The sequence below is a fragment of the Mytilus californianus genome, unplaced genomic scaffold (genome assembly GCF_021869535.1).
Source record: "Mytilus californianus isolate M0D057914Y unplaced genomic scaffold, xbMytCali1.0.p SCAF_2, whole genome shotgun sequence".
In the NCBI taxonomy this organism is placed as follows: Eukaryota; Metazoa; Mollusca; class Bivalvia; order Mytilida; family Mytilidae; genus Mytilus; species Mytilus californianus.
Window position 1 is genome coordinate 82,000,161 of NW_026262668.1, and position 17,602 is coordinate 82,017,762.

General features: G+C 32.2%; 1 protein-coding gene across 5 annotated transcripts in view; it reads left to right on the top strand.

Annotated features, from left to right (window-relative positions):
* Positions 1-16,948, top strand: part of LOC127728293 (ankyrin repeat domain-containing protein 12-like) — a 66,062-nt gene extending 49,114 nt beyond the window's left edge. For all 5 annotated transcript variants that reach the window (XM_052235630.1, XM_052235629.1, XM_052235626.1 and 2 more), the window contains 3 exons: positions 5,115-5,231; positions 15,901-16,023; positions 16,566-16,948. In XM_052235630.1, the coding sequence (XP_052091590.1) occupies positions 5,115-5,231; positions 15,901-15,983 (200 nt within the window). In that variant the 3' untranslated portion in view covers positions 15,984-16,023; positions 16,566-16,948. The remainder of the gene's footprint in view (positions 1-5,114; positions 5,232-15,900; positions 16,024-16,565) is intronic.
* The last annotated feature ends 654 nt before the right edge of the window (positions 16,949-17,602 follow it).

Genomic DNA, 17,602 nt, shown 5'->3' on the forward strand with positions numbered 1-17,602 from the left:
ATGATAATTCATGGCAACACAGAAGTCCTGACTACTGGGCTGGTGATACCCTCGGGCAATAAAAACTCCACCAGCAGTGGCATCGAGCCAGTGGTTGTAAATAAACTCATCAAAGATACCAGGATTGAAATTTTGTATATGCGCCAGACGCGCGTTTTGTCTACGAAAGACTCATCCGTGACATAGTCCAATGTGTGTGACAACACTTATTTTTAGAAAAGCTAACCAATTTTTTATGTTTGTACAATATTATTTTAGTACTGACAGACATTCTTCTTGGTACAGCCTTTTCATTTTTGCATCTGAAATTCAACATAACGAAAGCAGTGATGAATCAGGTGTAACGATACTTTGGCCTTCTTAAAGAATATGAAGAATAAGGCATAAACAGAATTGGATTTTGCTCTTGATTTAGCGATTTTTGTGCTTGTTCCACTTGTTTTCCTTGTGGTACAAACATTGCCAATATAATATAAAAAAGCCAATGTAAGGATAATAATCTATAAATCTAATGGTTGGTTATTCATTTTAAATATTGGGGGTTGCAGGTCCTGTCTTTTGATGTAAATTCCTACCTCTTTTGCGTTTACTTTTAATTTCAAGATATTGCAATATTGTTCGAATATTGTGAGAGTTTCTTATAGTCTTTCTGCGCACTCGAATAATAATACAGTTTCATCAGCATATGATATAACAAAGGGTTTCGTATACATAGTCAAAGATTCATTGCATATATTATTATTTTTTTCAAGACTGTTTGCATTCTGAACTAAAAAATGTAGTCTAAAACGTTGAAAAAAGACAGAGAAAAGTGACAGATTTTCTTCTTGTTTAACCCAAAACATTCAAACAGAAAATGTCATAGCATTTTACTTTGTTTTATATAATTCATAACATTTTGATACATTTTATGTATAACAGAGAAAATGTTTCCACTTATATTTGTTTTTTGCAATTTTTTCCATAAACCCACTCTCCATACAATATCAAAAAGACACTCTTGATATCCACGAATGTAAAAGATAGCTTCTTACATAGTGAAAAGAGAAAAATGTATGAATATATTAATGCAAATAAAACAACCTCATTATCAACTGTTGAGTGACCTCGACAAAAATCGGCCTGCGCTTTGTCACTAAAATATAACTGATTAGCAAAATCATATAGTCTTTTATAAATAATGGTAGTAAATGCTTTACTAAAACACGAGTTTAAATTTATTCCCCTGTGAGACTGTCCAATTCTGATGCTCTATTTTTGTATATAACTTTCATAGTACCAATCGTACAAGATGCAACATAACATTCAACCATTTCTTTATATATTCATTTAAAATTTTGTCATAACCTGTTGCCTTACCAATTTTTAAGCTTTTATCAACATCTTTTGTCTACTTTTCTGTTAAAGGACTATTTGATAAGAGTTGTATATTATCTGTGATATCAACAGAATCAAAAATCTCTTCTGTATGTTCAAAACTGTCAACTTCGTTTATTTCTCTTTAAATGTTCGTATAGCACTTCCATTGAAATATTGGGAGTACCTGTTTCTTTGCTTTTACAACCTCTTTGAGAATCTACCAAAATCCCTTTGTATCTCTGTTTGGTAAATTCTGAAGATGATTAGCGAAGTCTTGCTGATAGTTTGAATATGCCTTTTTTATATTGATCTTTTGTATTCTTTACTAGCATTTTTTTTTTGCTTATTTTCGGTAGTTATACTCTATCTGTATAGTCTGCGGGCTTTGTTATATTGCGTTCTTTTATGCTTACATGGGTTTTGAGGTTTGTCGCCCGGATGGCCGTTTGTCACCAAATTATTGGTTGGCAGTTCTTACAAATTACTTGTAATTTGAGCTACTACATCATTTATGTCTCCTTGTATATCTTCGCAAGCAGTAAGATTATCTAATTTATATCAAACATCTTAAAAAACGTAATTTTCATCCAAACAAATGTTTTCAAGAAGTCGAACTCTTTTTCACTATTCCAGTGTTAATACTTTTCTTACTTATTTCTTATAGAGGTTCCAATTTCTTTGTGCATAGCTTCCACTGTACAGTGCATAAGGGGCGCAAGACAGTTGGACTAAATCATAAGCGTGGTATCATATGGGCTAAACATCTTAGAGTCAAGTTTACATTTTAGCTAGTAATTTTTTTTAACCTGTACAGGTAGAATTTATCAATTTCAATATTTAATATGGAATATAGAAGATGGTGAATACAAATAATAAAATAAAAATACAACCTCTATAAAAATCCCTTTATTGGGAAATTATGCTAGTTTGAAACGAAAAGAACTTTTAACATGTTGAAGTTTTACATCATTTTATTAAAATGAGTTTACAGTGAATATCAGACAGTATCACAATATTACAATGTTAAAGGCTGTTTGAATTTAAAAAACCAATACCAATCATTGAGAAAAATCTACTGGATGTACTTTGTTATATCTTAACATAGCTGTTTTATAACTTAACGTTGTATACAGTTTAAACTGTATTTAGCGCTAGAACGACTTGTCTCACTTCAAATTCGACTTTCGCAACCCTGTGGTGAGCAGGGAGCAAACACTGTCTGGAAAACGGAATGGGGACATAAAACAAGAAAATGTTATAAAAAGAAAGGCATTGATTACATATAGAGTATTAGTAGATAATTAAAATATAGGTACTCTACATGAAATTTACCTTTACATTGGAAGATTAGCCCAAATGTCAATTTGCCTTTGGCCCAAACGTAGCATATGTTTAGCCCAAGTGTTACATCAATTAGCCCAAACGTGCATCTCCCTGCATAAGACAGTGACAATCTGAGAAAAGGGGTTCAAGATCCTCTATTTAAATTCATTTACAACAGAGAATAACTTTGAAGAAATAATCAGGTAATCGACCACACATACATCTTTACAAATTTTAACGCCTATCCCACGATCTTCTATTCTAGAGTTTGCTATATACAGGTTTAACATTTTACAAAAGCTAAGTAATTTATTTTCATAGTTATTTGGTTTGCATGAACATTTAGTTACCCTTGACTGTGGTATGTTTCGTCTATATAGATTTTCAAAATCCTATAGATACTCATTTAGACCTTGATCATCATTTAAGTTGCATATTTCAACAAGGTTTTCCTCTGGTACTATATAATCAGGTAAAGTACTGGTATTAGTATTTAAATCTCCAACGATTGTAGAATTATGATTATTTTTGTCTGTAAACTCCAAAAATTCATTTTTCAATTTCATCAAATGTTTCAATGGAAGAATATTTTGTATTTCTGGTGGAATAATAGAATATCAAATTCTAATCCAAACACAAATTTTAGAAATATAAAGCTACTAGATAAATTCGTGAAATTTCAAATATTTTTTTAATATTGGGTTATACACTATTGAAATACCCCTCGGAACATTGTAAAATTTCTTTCGATTTGTTTGTATGGTAATCATTGTGTTCTGGTAAAGCTAATTATCTAAATCCGTAAACTTGGTTTCTATAAATATGCAAATATCATGGTGTATTATAATATCATATAATCCGGACATAGTAATTTAGTTTATAGGTCACATACATTTAAAAATCAAAATTAAAAAATATATCATTTAAACAGATATCATTCACCCTGTTATTGACATTTTATACTCTCATGCCGTGTCCCTAAATATTCTGTGTATTTCGAGAACCATCCGAATCTATCATTGTTCTTTTACTTGGTCGTGGTGAACTCCATGTTAGATTTTTGTCGGGTTTGATGTGCTTTTGTTTTTGTAGAATCGTTGCTATTGCTATGGATGAATACTTCATTATTTGTTTATGTAACTGATTTTCTTTCTATATCATCTCTCATGTAAAGTTTGTAGACAACTAACTTTAAATTTTGTTTATTACGTTTGGCTTCTTTCATAATTTGGTGCGGTTGTCTTCTCTTTTGTTCAGCTTCAAAATTACCCTGATAAGTCAGATTCGGTAATTTCATATACGAGGAAAAGAGAAAGGGATCGTTTTCAAGACAAGATGAACACATCCTTCATGTCACAGTTATTCCTTAACGGTTAGATAATCAGGCTGGCGTTCGTAAAACTTGAAAGGATGATATCAACTTTAGCATTTGGAACCCTTGATGCAAAAGTTTTCTTGTAAGCAGTAACCACCTATCAATGAAATCACGAAAGGAGACGCAAGTTTGAGCATACCAATAAGTGACGTTTGCTTTTATGTTATCATTTAGCATTTCAGACATTTTGTTCTGGTTTTGTGTACTTTTGAATACAGTTATCGTAGAATCCCTATTAAATACATCTTGTAATATATCTTTAATACATGTAGTTGTTGTTGACTATTGTTTGTCTTTCGTCGCGTTTTATAGTGTTGTTGGTTTCTCTTCGTCTCATGGATTTTGAGCGTCCCTTTAGTATCCACAGCATCTTTTATTTTTAAATTTGAAAATAAAAAGATGTTGTATGATTGCCGATAAGACAACTCTCAACCAGAGACCAAATGATGTTGAAGTTAACAACGCAAGTTATTTTTTTCTCCACTGCCATCTGGTTAAAGAATATTAAGTTTCTTTTCCAAAATGTTCCAACTCTTTTCCGATCCTCCCGCTAAGTATCATTCAGTGATTGTTCTGTTCATCCATGAGAACTTTCATGCGATTGTTTTGATCATATTGAAATAACACATGAAAATGCTTACTTGATTATTACAGATGTTAAACTACATTAACATATTATATATTTGATTATCTTGTATGTATAGTATTGTCTTTTATCAGTATCGTTGCAGAGTTACATTCTCAGGCATTTACATAATTTTAATTAAGAAACTGCATCAGTTTAATTTAAGCTGATCTATGCATAGATATATTTAACATTGATTGTTGCTATTTTGTTTATCCTATATAAACATGATATAGATAATTAGTTTTTGTTATTTTTGTTAATTGAAATAACCGACAGTATATGCAAATACATTACTAGATTAATCTAGACTTTGTATATATTATAATGGATTTAAATAAACGTATTTCCTTTGGAATATAGTTTTATTTTGTTATTTACCTCAATATCTTCATTTTTAAAATCGTTTTAATTTTATTTATTATTTTACAGTGAGCAAATCTAAATTTGAGACGGATGATGCAGACAAAAGTGTCAATACGGAGACACCTGATATCACAGTAAATATAACGGAAGAAAATTTTGATTCATTGCTAGAAGGTTTTGAAGGTACTGTCTATTAACATTTATCTCAAGTACGAACAAACAATGCGACAAAATTTTTTATAATGACAGAGTTTCATCACTTTTATTTAGAAATAAGGAAATGCGGTATGATTTCGACAATAGCACAAGGAACTACGACATGTATATTCAGAACATTTGCTTTCCGATTCAATTGCCGGTAACGCTTGCTTTCCGACTCAGGAAAAGCGTATTTTCCGATATTGCAAAATAAAATAACAGAGAGGGTTGAAGGTAGGGTGCTACAATCTTAAAGCAAATAATGAATTATTAATTTTCTTAAATGAAATTGAAGTTGAGAGAACAAACGAAAAAATGACCAGGTATCCAGTTCCATAATTCATTGTTTCTTCGAATGATAAGTGAAAGTGATTTCGTTTACATCAGAACTGCGTTGTCCTATAAAACAGAATTGCAGCTAAAAATATACCAATTTTAACAATCTCATCAACAATTATCAATCTTTCTCAACACAATTTCTTTTTTACAAAGGTTTGATGTATCATTTTTATACAAAATATTAGACCACAAATGATCTTATCGTTTTTCTAAAAATCGATGCGTAACGCTTACTTTGACTTTCAGGAAACGCTTTCTTTAAGGTTTAAGTGGTGCAGGTTCAGTAAAATATAGTACGCTCTTACATGTTTCATTGTAGAAAACCCTTTTCTTAGGGAACGATCATTTAAATCGGCGGGAGGGAGAGGGGTTATGGTTTTTTTCCTTACATATATTCTGATTTCTGTCTCGGAGAAGGACTGACAAAAATTATTCTGATTTAGTTTCTGCCATTAAATTTAATAATCAATTCTCAAAGTAATAAATAATTTGATGCTTGCCTGGTACGAATTTCAGAACCACTCCCTCTCTTCAAAGTTTTATAGTTGTTCCCTTACGTAATGTGACAAGTTACATATCTTTGCTATCTAAAAACCATTTTATTCATAATGGCCATACAAAACAGAAATATTTATTTAACAGTGTTCCTATTTTCACAGCATTATAGGTCTTCAGATATATGTGTGATCGTTTGTTTTCAATGTACACACACGCAACCAGCCCTCCTCGTCCCATCCCTCAGGCTGGTTTATTTTAGTTGTCTTTAGTTTTTAACCATTCCGGATTATTGGATTTCTTCTTTTCCTTTTAAGGTACATGCACATATTTTCTTAATTCTAAATGAAAGACGCATTAATTTCCATGTTTTACAGAAAATATAAAGGTAACATTCCCAGATAAATAAATAACAGTCAATTTTGTCTTAGTCAATTTCTGTTAAACATATCAAAATTCCAAAAATGCAACCATTTTATAAGAACTTAAAGAAATCAGTCTTATATAGTACACATTGTGTCATTTCTATTAATCATATTTTGTCCAAGTCTAATGTCTATACCCATAAAAACGGACCCCAAAAGATATGGCAAAAATAAATGAGGCATATATAACCGTTGACCGACAGACAATTTACCTATTGATATTTCTGGGAAAAGGGGGAACTGACATTGCAACAACTTGCCAAAATGTCGGCCGGAACACATGATTTTTACTCTGGTTTTACGCACCGTAAGTTTGCTCGTTTTCTTAGTTTTCAGTGTGAAATTGCTCTTGCTGTTGTTTGTTTTTCTTGCCCGAGTTTAACTTGTCTTTTGTTTCATAATTTCACCTTCATGACTTGCTATCTGAATTTCTTATCATTCAAGATATTTGTAATGGTAAGCTGTACACATAAACGTATAAGTTTTCGAGTACCGCTGTATATTCTATAGTCATTTCAACAACTAGTAAAATAGGCTTCATTCATAATATATATATATAGTCATTTAGGTACCACATATAATCAGGTACCTTACCATTTAGTAAAATGTAGTAGTAGGCATATCTTAAGTTCATATTTGAAATAACTGTATCATGTTTTATTTTTTATTATCATTTTCACTGAGCTGGTTCTCAGTATAGAATCGTGTTTCTTTATAAAATAAATGGAGAATGTGTCCATGGAACACAGATGATGCCCCTGCTTGCATATAAAGTTATAAAGGGACTTAACTCGAGAACGGTAAAAGTGACGACACCCAAATTAGAACTTAATCTGTATTTTGTCGTAATAAGTATTGTGTATAAGATTCATAACATTTTTTTGAGGCAAACTAGAGTTAAAGAACGGAAACCAGTTTTCGGACGTACGTACGGACGGACGGACGCATGGACAAGGGTAACACATAATGCGCACTCCGGTGAGGGCGGGGTCATAACAAATCTCTTTTCTCAAATTAACCAAATAAAACAAAAATGAACTGAAAAATAGATTCTTATTGGCGAATTATAGAAGAATTTCTGACACACAGATTGGTGCCGAAATAAATCAGTATTATTTAACTTATGATATGCACTGGCATACCAAGAGGTAGATTTTACTTGTTGAAGAACTAGCAAGTTGTCAATTCGACTTGTTACCTCTGCTGTGTCGTAGGTTGTGAATTAATAAACCTCAAAAACAAAAACATATTTTATAGTCTTGCATGTTATTTGAAAGAAGTCGTTTCCTGAAAATCCGGAATAAATCGTTTCCCAAAACGACTCTTAAACAATTTCTGAAAGACAGCGTTTCCTGTGATTTTTTTAATGAGCATTTATGGCTAGAGCAAATGAATTTTTAGATATGGTACTGTAATAATGAAAATCAAAAGCGTATTAAAAACAAATGAAAAGCTGATAAATCAAAAAAAATGACAAAACGGTATAGCCAAAGTCGGGCAAGGATCAATGCTTTGCAAGAGGGAGATATATTATTTTTGTTGTTGAAAATACATGATTTGAAAACTGGCTTAATTGAAAATGTTTTAAACAGTTTAATACAAAATCAACACATTCTTGTGTTCAATGGTTTACAGTGTTGCGTTTGTGGTACCGTTCACGACCTGATTAAACACTTTTATAATGACATGCATAACATTTTATCATGTAAAAGTAGCTCCAGTGTTCCAAGAGATACAAGAGAGAACACCACATACCACCCAATTGAAGCATCATCCATCCTCATCTTGTGTCTCTTGCTTCTTCGTCAACAAAAATCTGAAAACAAGCGTTACACGAATCGGAAAGCACGCGTTCTGAATATACACCGTGTACGATGTTAACAACAAAATGTCAACGTTAATCCACCGGTATCAACCTAATTTATAATATAGCTTTCTTAAATTCTTCGTTGATAAAACAAGAAATTATTAAAAAACTAAGGTTTCAATTTCCTAGAGAAAGCTGATTTAAGATGGATTTGGCTATTCTTTTTAGGTCCCTTTTGGTAATTTAGCTCCTCACATATTCAAGAACTTATACATATATGCACGTTCATGGCTGTCAAAGTTTTGGGTTTGAGTGATCACGATAAAGGTAAATGCAAAAATAGTGTTTCAGTTTTCATCAGATTTATATAGTATATTCCATTTTCTAGCACTAGGTAAATACTAGTCCCCAAAGGTGTCATCAGGTCAAAATTCAGTGCTTCGGTACTTACATGCTTTATAACATACCTTACTTAAATATTCAGTTGATAATTTAGAAGTCATTTAAAAGAAACTAAGGTTGTAATTTCCTTTGACAAAGTTAACCTTAGATGGATTTGTCTATTCTTTTTTATGTCCCTTTTTGTCATATAGGTTCTCACATATTCAAATACTTATACATCCTTGGCTCTTAAATTTTGCGTTACAGCATACCTGCTGACGCTTGATAAAACAAATCTCTGCAAACCAACGATGATGATTGAACTACAGGTTTGGTTTACTTTCTTTTGGTATTGACATTTTGCTGTCAGTGCATTATCTTTCTTTACTGACTTAAAATGTTGTCCTGGGTTATAATGAGTATGGAATAATAGTGATTTAAGGAATTTCCTATTCTATTTTCAGAAGCGCATTCAAAACCTACGACGTACAATGAGCACATAGGCTTCAAACCTTTAAAGAAACCCTAGGTTGTGGATGCTTTATCATCTCTAAACGACTAATATGTAGTTGTTCCAGCTTTCAAAGCCTCTAACAATATTGTTTTATATACAAACAAATCAATATTTGGAATGTCTCATAAAAGAACTCTGAATTCACAGCAAAACTTGAAATCTCACAATACCCCACAATTATCACGAAAGAGGAGATTTAAAAAAAATCACAAATCCGTCCTTGTTTAAGGCCATGGAAAGTCTGACTTTTTCAAAAATCGCACATATTCCAAAAATAATAACATCGAGGATGATATCATCAAAACGATATATACTAGATGGTTTTTTATGGACAGTTTATAAAATGTTAATAAGATAAAACAAAAGTATTAAATGCCGCCATTGATTGATTGGTATTGAATAGTTTTACAGAGTTCTAAATTTAAGACTATTTTTTATGCCCCACCTTTTTTTGGTAAATTGACATTCAACCACGAGATTTAGATTCTGATTAAATGTAAATTAAAATTAAAATAAGGAAAGGAATGTCGATATGTTTTTTTACTTCTTAGTTGTATCTTGTTGAATGCATGACTTTACAAAGTAAACCTTTTGTAAAAAGTTGTGTCTTTGAGACAAAGAACGGCAATTATAGCTCCCTTCCTTTGCTTTGCGCGTTTTTAAGTTTGTGTAGGAATTTTTTTACGTAAATTGATACATCAATATTCCATATAATCCGGAAGATACTTATTCCAAGCTTAAAATAAGATATAAAACATGTTCCGGTCATGATCTTTAACTTGTGTCTCGGAAACAAAAATGTAGATTGATATTTTATAGTGGGTCTCTCTATGTTGTGATGTTACAGTCAGGCACCTGATGTTCAGTGGCTGTCGTTTGTTGATGTGGTTTATAAGTGTTCTTGTTTCTCGTTTTTTTATATAGATTAGACCGTTGGTTTTCCTGTTTGAATGGTTTTACACTAGTCATTTTTGGGGCCCTTTATAGCTTGCTGTTCAGTGTGAGCCAAGGCTCCGTGTTGAAGACCGTATTTGACCTATAATGATTTACTTTTACAAATTGTGACTTGGATGGAGAGTTGTCTCATTGGCACTCATACCACATCTTCTAAATAAATTTAGTTCAGATAAAAATCAACGAGTCTGTATCTGAGTTATACCTAATGAATACTGCTGAGTGCAAACAGATCTTTCTTTTGTATATACAATACTTTTGTATGTTGAAATGCACGGTTACACTATATGTTTTGACTGTGATAATGATAGAAAATTGAAAATATTTACAGACACCTTTTTATATATAAATATATTTCATGGTTAAAATCTCTGTTTATTATCACAAATATGGACGATACTTTTTCACACTGTTGATCTGTTCTATTATTTTTTCATCCGATTAATGGTTAAAGTGTATTGAGGTCAACTCGACTAGTTGAATGATTTAAAATATTTTTCATGTCTTTTATCTAAAAATACCATTGTGTGTACAAAGTCATGATTTGTATGTAATAAAGTCGACCGGACAATTTTTAAATTATTTTTCAGTCATATTCTTTTTAGTTTGATGCAAACATTTAATACAATAATCGAAAGTGCAACTTTTTCAAAAATGTAAGCACCAATAATTTACCATATAACTAGAAACTTTTATCAAAATGTTTACAGGTTTAATACACAGAAAAATTTAAGTTACTGAAAAAATGAAATTAACAAAAATACCAAGCTCCAAGGAAAATTTGAAAAGGAAAGCCCATTAACAAATGGCAAAATCAAAATCTCAAACACATCAAACGAATGGAAAACAACTGTCATATTTCTGACTCGGTATAGGCATTTTAAATAATTTTTTTGACTGCAGGTAATGAGATCTAAATTTAAGGCCGAACAAAAATGGTAATACTGATAAGTAACTTTTTGTTCCAGTTTTGAAAACTTAATTGTCTGAATAAAATAGTTTTACCACATCCTTTAATTTATCGGCCATTCTTTAAAAAAAATGATTTCATTTTTATTACAATATAATAAAGAAAAACTGATCTTGTGTCCACGCTCACTTCGAAGCAACGTTTTTTATTACTAAAAGTCACCTGTTTTAAATAATAAAATATTCAAGGCTTCATTTGCTCGCATTTCTTTCTGTTGTTCGTATAAATATGAATCTAATATCAGGCAAATACAAGAAAAAAGCAATTATTTTAATTTAAATAAAACTAAAAATGACATCTTATTGAAATATATTTTGTCAGGTTTATTACGTTTTTACAGCTACTTTGCCATGCTTTGTCGTTAGTATCCAATCAACTGTCATATCGGACATTGCTTGACGTGCGGTGATGCTTAAAACAATCAACTTTACTTCATAGAATGACACTGTCAAAATTAAGGACAAGGTTATTTTCAATATCAAAAGTAACTTACTTCATTGTTGAGTTTGTGGTTTGTGGTTGTGCGATCCCAAAAAAATGTTGATTTTAACAAAGTGATTTGCAGCTGGTGTCATGAATTCGAGTTTAATGTAGAATAAATCATCAAACATACATTACTTGTCATTCGTTAAAAAAGAGCGTATCGATATATATATATTGATCACAGGCTTCCAAAATTTCCTGACGACAGCCGGACATTTTTCAAAGAAATATTTTTGACGGTCAATGATCAGCTGGATACTTAAATGTAACTGAGAGGATGTATACATTGATATATGTGTCTAAATAATTAGTAGTGTTATATGCAATAAAATTATTTATAACTGTTTTGTTTTCGTCATTCTAAAAATTAAATAAAATATTATCCTCGATATTGTGTCATTATTCTGTGTATCGTAATACAGTAACCATCATTGCATCAATCAGCTTCAGTTTCTGACTGTTCTCATGTTTTGTTTCTGTTTATATAATCTATCTTCTCTCTGTGAGTACTTAAAAAATTAACACTTTGTAAATTAAGGCCATCTTTTTTGAAACTGTTGATGTTGGCTTTAATTGCAGTACAACTTGATCATCAATACACGTGATACTTTTCTTTTTGTGTATTGATTACCTGACCACGTGACTTTTACAACTGATGCGGTATTTATAGTTAACATTGAGGAGGCCCAATGAAGGATATTGTTTTAAACCGTGTAAAATCTACTGAACAGTGATGACGTTTTTCTTTGTACAATTTCCCAACCTGATTTCGAAAATAAGGAATAAATAAAAACATACTCAGTTGATAAATAATTTAATGAATAACAACATGATAACTTATGTAAGCATATAACAACAATAAAATATCAGAAGAGCACAATGTTGACAAACACAAGCAATAAATATTACAATGAGCACATTGAAAAGAAGCACAGATCACAGCACAAGATTAGAGTTCATTTAGTCTAATTTAAGATTTTACATTCATGAGCTTGATAAATGCATTGTTCTGATAAACATGGCGGTTACGAACGGATTGCCATTTGCGGATAGCAGGAACAGGGTCGAAGTCTTTAACATCTACACCTACTAAGCCTATCCTCATAAGTTGATCTAAAGCGTCAATACCTAGACTACACCTTAGTTTTGTCTTGATAATGTTTTGCCTTGAAAAAACCCTTTCACATTCAACACTAGAAACCGGCAAAACACGTGAAATTTCCATTAGCGAAATTGCATTTGGGAACTGGTCTTTTCTTGAAATAATTGCAGTCAACAGATCGGCAAACGAAAGTCCCTTGTAGTTGTTGAAGATCAAATACTTAAGTATGCCCCATTCTATTTGTAGTTCTTCTTGGTTGACTATACTATAATGGTCTCCGAGACACTGTAACTGTTGTTCACCGTAGCGAGGAAGGTCGGCATCATTACTAGGAAAGTTCGACGGTTCAAATACAGAGAATGCTTCGAAAATTTTGTTGTCTGGAAATCGGTCACGAATGTTATCATGTATCAATTGGGCACATTGCACGGCTCTTGTCTTGAGATGAATGTCACGGTGGTTACGTTTAAAGGTGATAGTGTTGAAGCTGTCAGATTGGTCTGTTGATTTTAGAAATTCGGCACATAATGGTCCAAAATGAAGGAAGCTCGGTTAAGTACTCGGCCTCTATTGCCATGAGAAAAGAGTCAACTAATTGTTTCACGGTGGCATAAGACAAGTCACGTTTCTGGAGTGATTTGCTGAGCTGATTAATTTTACCAAACAGGTCAGACAAAAAGTAGAGCATGAAAAAGAACTTGTATGTTGTCATACTGTTGTGAAGAGAATTAGCCACGATGTCGGTGTCACTCTGGTCGCCTAACATGTTTACAACGGAAACAACAGAACGGCGGAGATTGTCCAAAGCGTTTCCCTTAGAAAGCCAGCGGACTTTATGAATGTCAAGCGGATTTAACAACGGATCATCTATTATTAGTTGCCATGATCGTAGTTCGGATAGGTTTGTGGGTGAACGTTTGTAATACGAATATACAATGCTAACAATGCTTTCTAAAAATTTAATGTCCGGAATTTCTTTTGCCGTGTCGACACAGGCTAATGCTAGGCGGTGAGCTACGCAATGAACCTCTACTAAGTGTGGATAAGTGTCTTTTAAAAGAAGAGATACACCTCCATGCTTTCTTATCATAATCGACGCACCGTCATACCCCATGCCGAATATTTTAGACAAGTCTACACCAAATGACTTTAAATAGGCAATTATATGTGCAGTAATTGACACGGCGGTACCAGAAGACAAGTTCAAAAGTTTTGTAAAACTAATTTTCAGTTCACCAGCTTTGAGGTATGATAAGTACAAAATTAAATGTTTTTGCGTAGCCAGATCAGTTGACTCGTCGATCATAATTTCCACGGCGGGACTTAACTTTACGTCGGACATCACCTCTTTCTCTATAATATCGGAAATTGTCTGAATTAATTCGGAGCAGGCATTGTTCTCTTGATATAATTTAGAAGTGATCACGGCACCATTTAACTTAGTTAAATCATTTATTGACTGAAATTTGTCCATTGGTAAGTTTTCTTTAGCAATAAAGTAAGCATTACGAGACAAGGTGCACATTGCGTTGTCAGTCTTTTCATGAACTTTCTCAAATACTGATACAATTGGATTACTTTTGGAAGCTGTCTCTAATTAAAGAGCTTGAACGTGGTCATTGCCATTAGCATGCTCTACAACGGCTGATTTTGGAAAATTTTTCGAACCAGGCTTTACAAAGTTATTTTTAAGTTTATGTTTTTGACAAATGTCACAAAACATGGCATTTAGCATACTGTCAAATCTTAACCATAAAAACAGTTGTAACCATTTATGACTAAAGCTTCAAGCATTTTTAGCAGATTTCGAATTTTGATCGGAATCGTCACGTTTACGTTTGCCCATGATGGCAGATTTGTAAAGTTCAATTGAGACAAAGTCTTTATAACAGTCGGAGATTGTAATGATTGGATATTCTTCTTTATGATTTCAATTATAAAAACAGTTTTTAATATGAAAACAAGAATAGAGAACACCCCCCTTATTTATTGGACAACTCAGCTTGGTATACCCAAGCGAAGCTATCCTCGGTGTTTTTCCTATATATTTCAATAAGTTTTCCCCTTTAGAGTACCCCAGTATTTAACACGATGTACAGTGTTAAATAAAATAATATATATCATACTTATTCATTTATAAATATCCTTATTTGAAGAATAACTTTTAAATATCAGGATACTTTTTTAAACTGAATGCTCATTTAAAATAATATCTATAAAGCGTAATTAAATAGGATGTTGTTCCATACACGCTTACATGTTTGACCTCGTTTACCTGATCACCTTTATGTACATTGTTATGCATCATTAATTCTATTGATAAAGACAAGCTAAGGACACCTCATCAAAGGTAACAAACCTGTAATCAGTGAATGATTTATGGCTTCAATATAACTTATTGAAGGGATAATTGTTTGACAGCTTGTTGTTATTTAAATAAAAGAAAACGTGTTTTTTTCTACTTTTTATTGATGTACACAAGCTAAAGACCAAGCCGTACATTTATGTACCCAGAGGATTAGACTAACTGAGACACTTCAAAGTATCTGAAATTAAATATGCTGCATCTGTTTTATTAAACCCAATTATGACCGAAATATCTTTGTGAAATAGATTGCCACAATTATAAACTAAAATGCCCAAACAAACATGCCCAAAGCCCCAAACGGACATTTTTATCGATCGATAGTTGGTAAAAATTGAAATGACCGTTTTACGAAAATGCCTTGAATAACAAAAAGTGGCAAACAAATTCTATTTGACCGTTTGAGGCTGAGAGCAGCCGGACTTTTTATGAAAGTTTCGGTCAAGTCCGGAATATATGACCGTTTTGGAAGCCCTTTTAATTATTATTATTTATTATTAATTTATTATTATTCCACACTATAATGTCTTTTTCAATTTGGGTCTCTGTGGCCAAGTGGTCAAAGTGGTTAATCTACTGTATCAATATCCTGTCAACACAGAGGTTATGAGTTCTAACCCCGCACATGCGGGTGTTTCGACTCCAATCTTAATTGACTAGGATTGCCAGTTTTCTTACCGAAGATCAGTGGTTCTCTCTGGACACTACGGTTTCCTCAACCAACAAAAAATGGCCGCCATGACATAGCCAATAGTACTGAAAGTGGCGTTTACTATCATCAATCAATCAATATACCGTTTTTTTAAATTTTTGTTACAGAAAGCGAACCGACTGAACATGAATCTGCAGATTCCGATACTGATAAAAGAACTGCCCCCAAGAACCGAAAATCAGATGACTAAGAAGCTAATGTAAAAGACAAGGAAAAATGTTATTGAAAAGGTTACAACTTTAACATAGTCTGGTTTCTAACACATATATATATATACATCTTAGAGGCCCAGGGCTGATTTCTGTAAAAACAAATTAAGGGAACAAAACTATATCATGCTTTAACGAAAATAACACTTTATAATTTGGGTGCGTCCGAAGCGTTTTCTTGATTTACCTTCATCAGGAACACTCAAATGAAAGGGCAATTTAGGGAAAAGTAAGTATTTCGAAACTTGGAAAGCAATTATTCATTATTTTTTACTTGTTTCAAAGATGACTATGACTGTGACTTTTTTTGGCCTCGTCTTGACTGAAATTTTAGCTATGAACGTACCTTTCAGAAGATTATTAAAAAAAGTAATTTGTAAGGAAGGAATTTGGAATGTGTGAATTTTTATGCATTTGTATTCATAATTGTATCATAAAATTAGCTGTTGAACAAAGAATCTTGGAAAAAATATCTTCTCACATGCAATATGAAACAAAAATTTTAACGATAAATAAATCTGTATAATCTTCGAAAGGTCAACTCATTTCATATATTATTGCAGATTAAAAAAAAAACATTGGTAAAAAGAGAAACGGAAGACAACTAAAGAATAGGAATGGAATTTCTGACAGAGATTAGATTGCAAAGCACCTTTTGAAATATATATATCCAAGAACAAAACAAAAGGGCCGTTCAGGATTGATATTATTTACAGTTTCATACAAATAAGACAGTTGATTGAACATGATTGTCAGAAAATAAATTTGGTGTCGACTCACCCTGTATCTTTATTACATTGTTTATCTAAAATCAAACTTAATATAGAACTGTAAACTTGCAAAAAATATTATTTTAGAGAAAGATGATTTAAAACACATTAGAAATTGAAAAAGAAAAGCCAACGATATGAAATAGAACACTAACAACCGAAACGAAAAAGTAATGCAAAGAAATTCCAGGTACAATATTTGAATAGATAGCAAATTCTATTTTAACAATATGCCATTTTTTTATATGAGTATGACTACTGTATGAAGCTGTATTTGATAGTAAGCCATATATTATTCAGATACATTTCTAGATCGTCACATTTGGTATAAATTGAAATAAACGAATGTCAGAGTATACCATTACAAAAGAAACTGAGATATTTAAGTGAGTAAAACGGTGATATATACATTTTGTATAATTATATTCAAAGAAATCACACAGAAAGCGTGTTGTGCTTCTTTAAAAATCAATTGGTCTGTAACATTTCAAAGTCTCATATATGTGAAGTTATCATATAATATACCCTGTTAATGCAGTGCCTGTATTTGTCTTTAACCAAAGCCACACTTATCTGCTTTATGTCTCGCTCCTTTGTAGTTCATGCGTAGGGTGCCCAGGCAACAAATATGAGCGATTTGGGTTAATGATATAACATACGTCTGTATTTACATCATTGCAAATAGGAGAACTAGACTCTTCGGAATATCGATGTCGTCTTTGTCTACAGTGGTCACGTTTTTCCTAAACTTGGGTCAAAGGTCAAAGCTAAAATTTTAAGGAAAACGTAGTCACATTTAGACAGCTTTCCGTCCCTAAATACATGCGTTA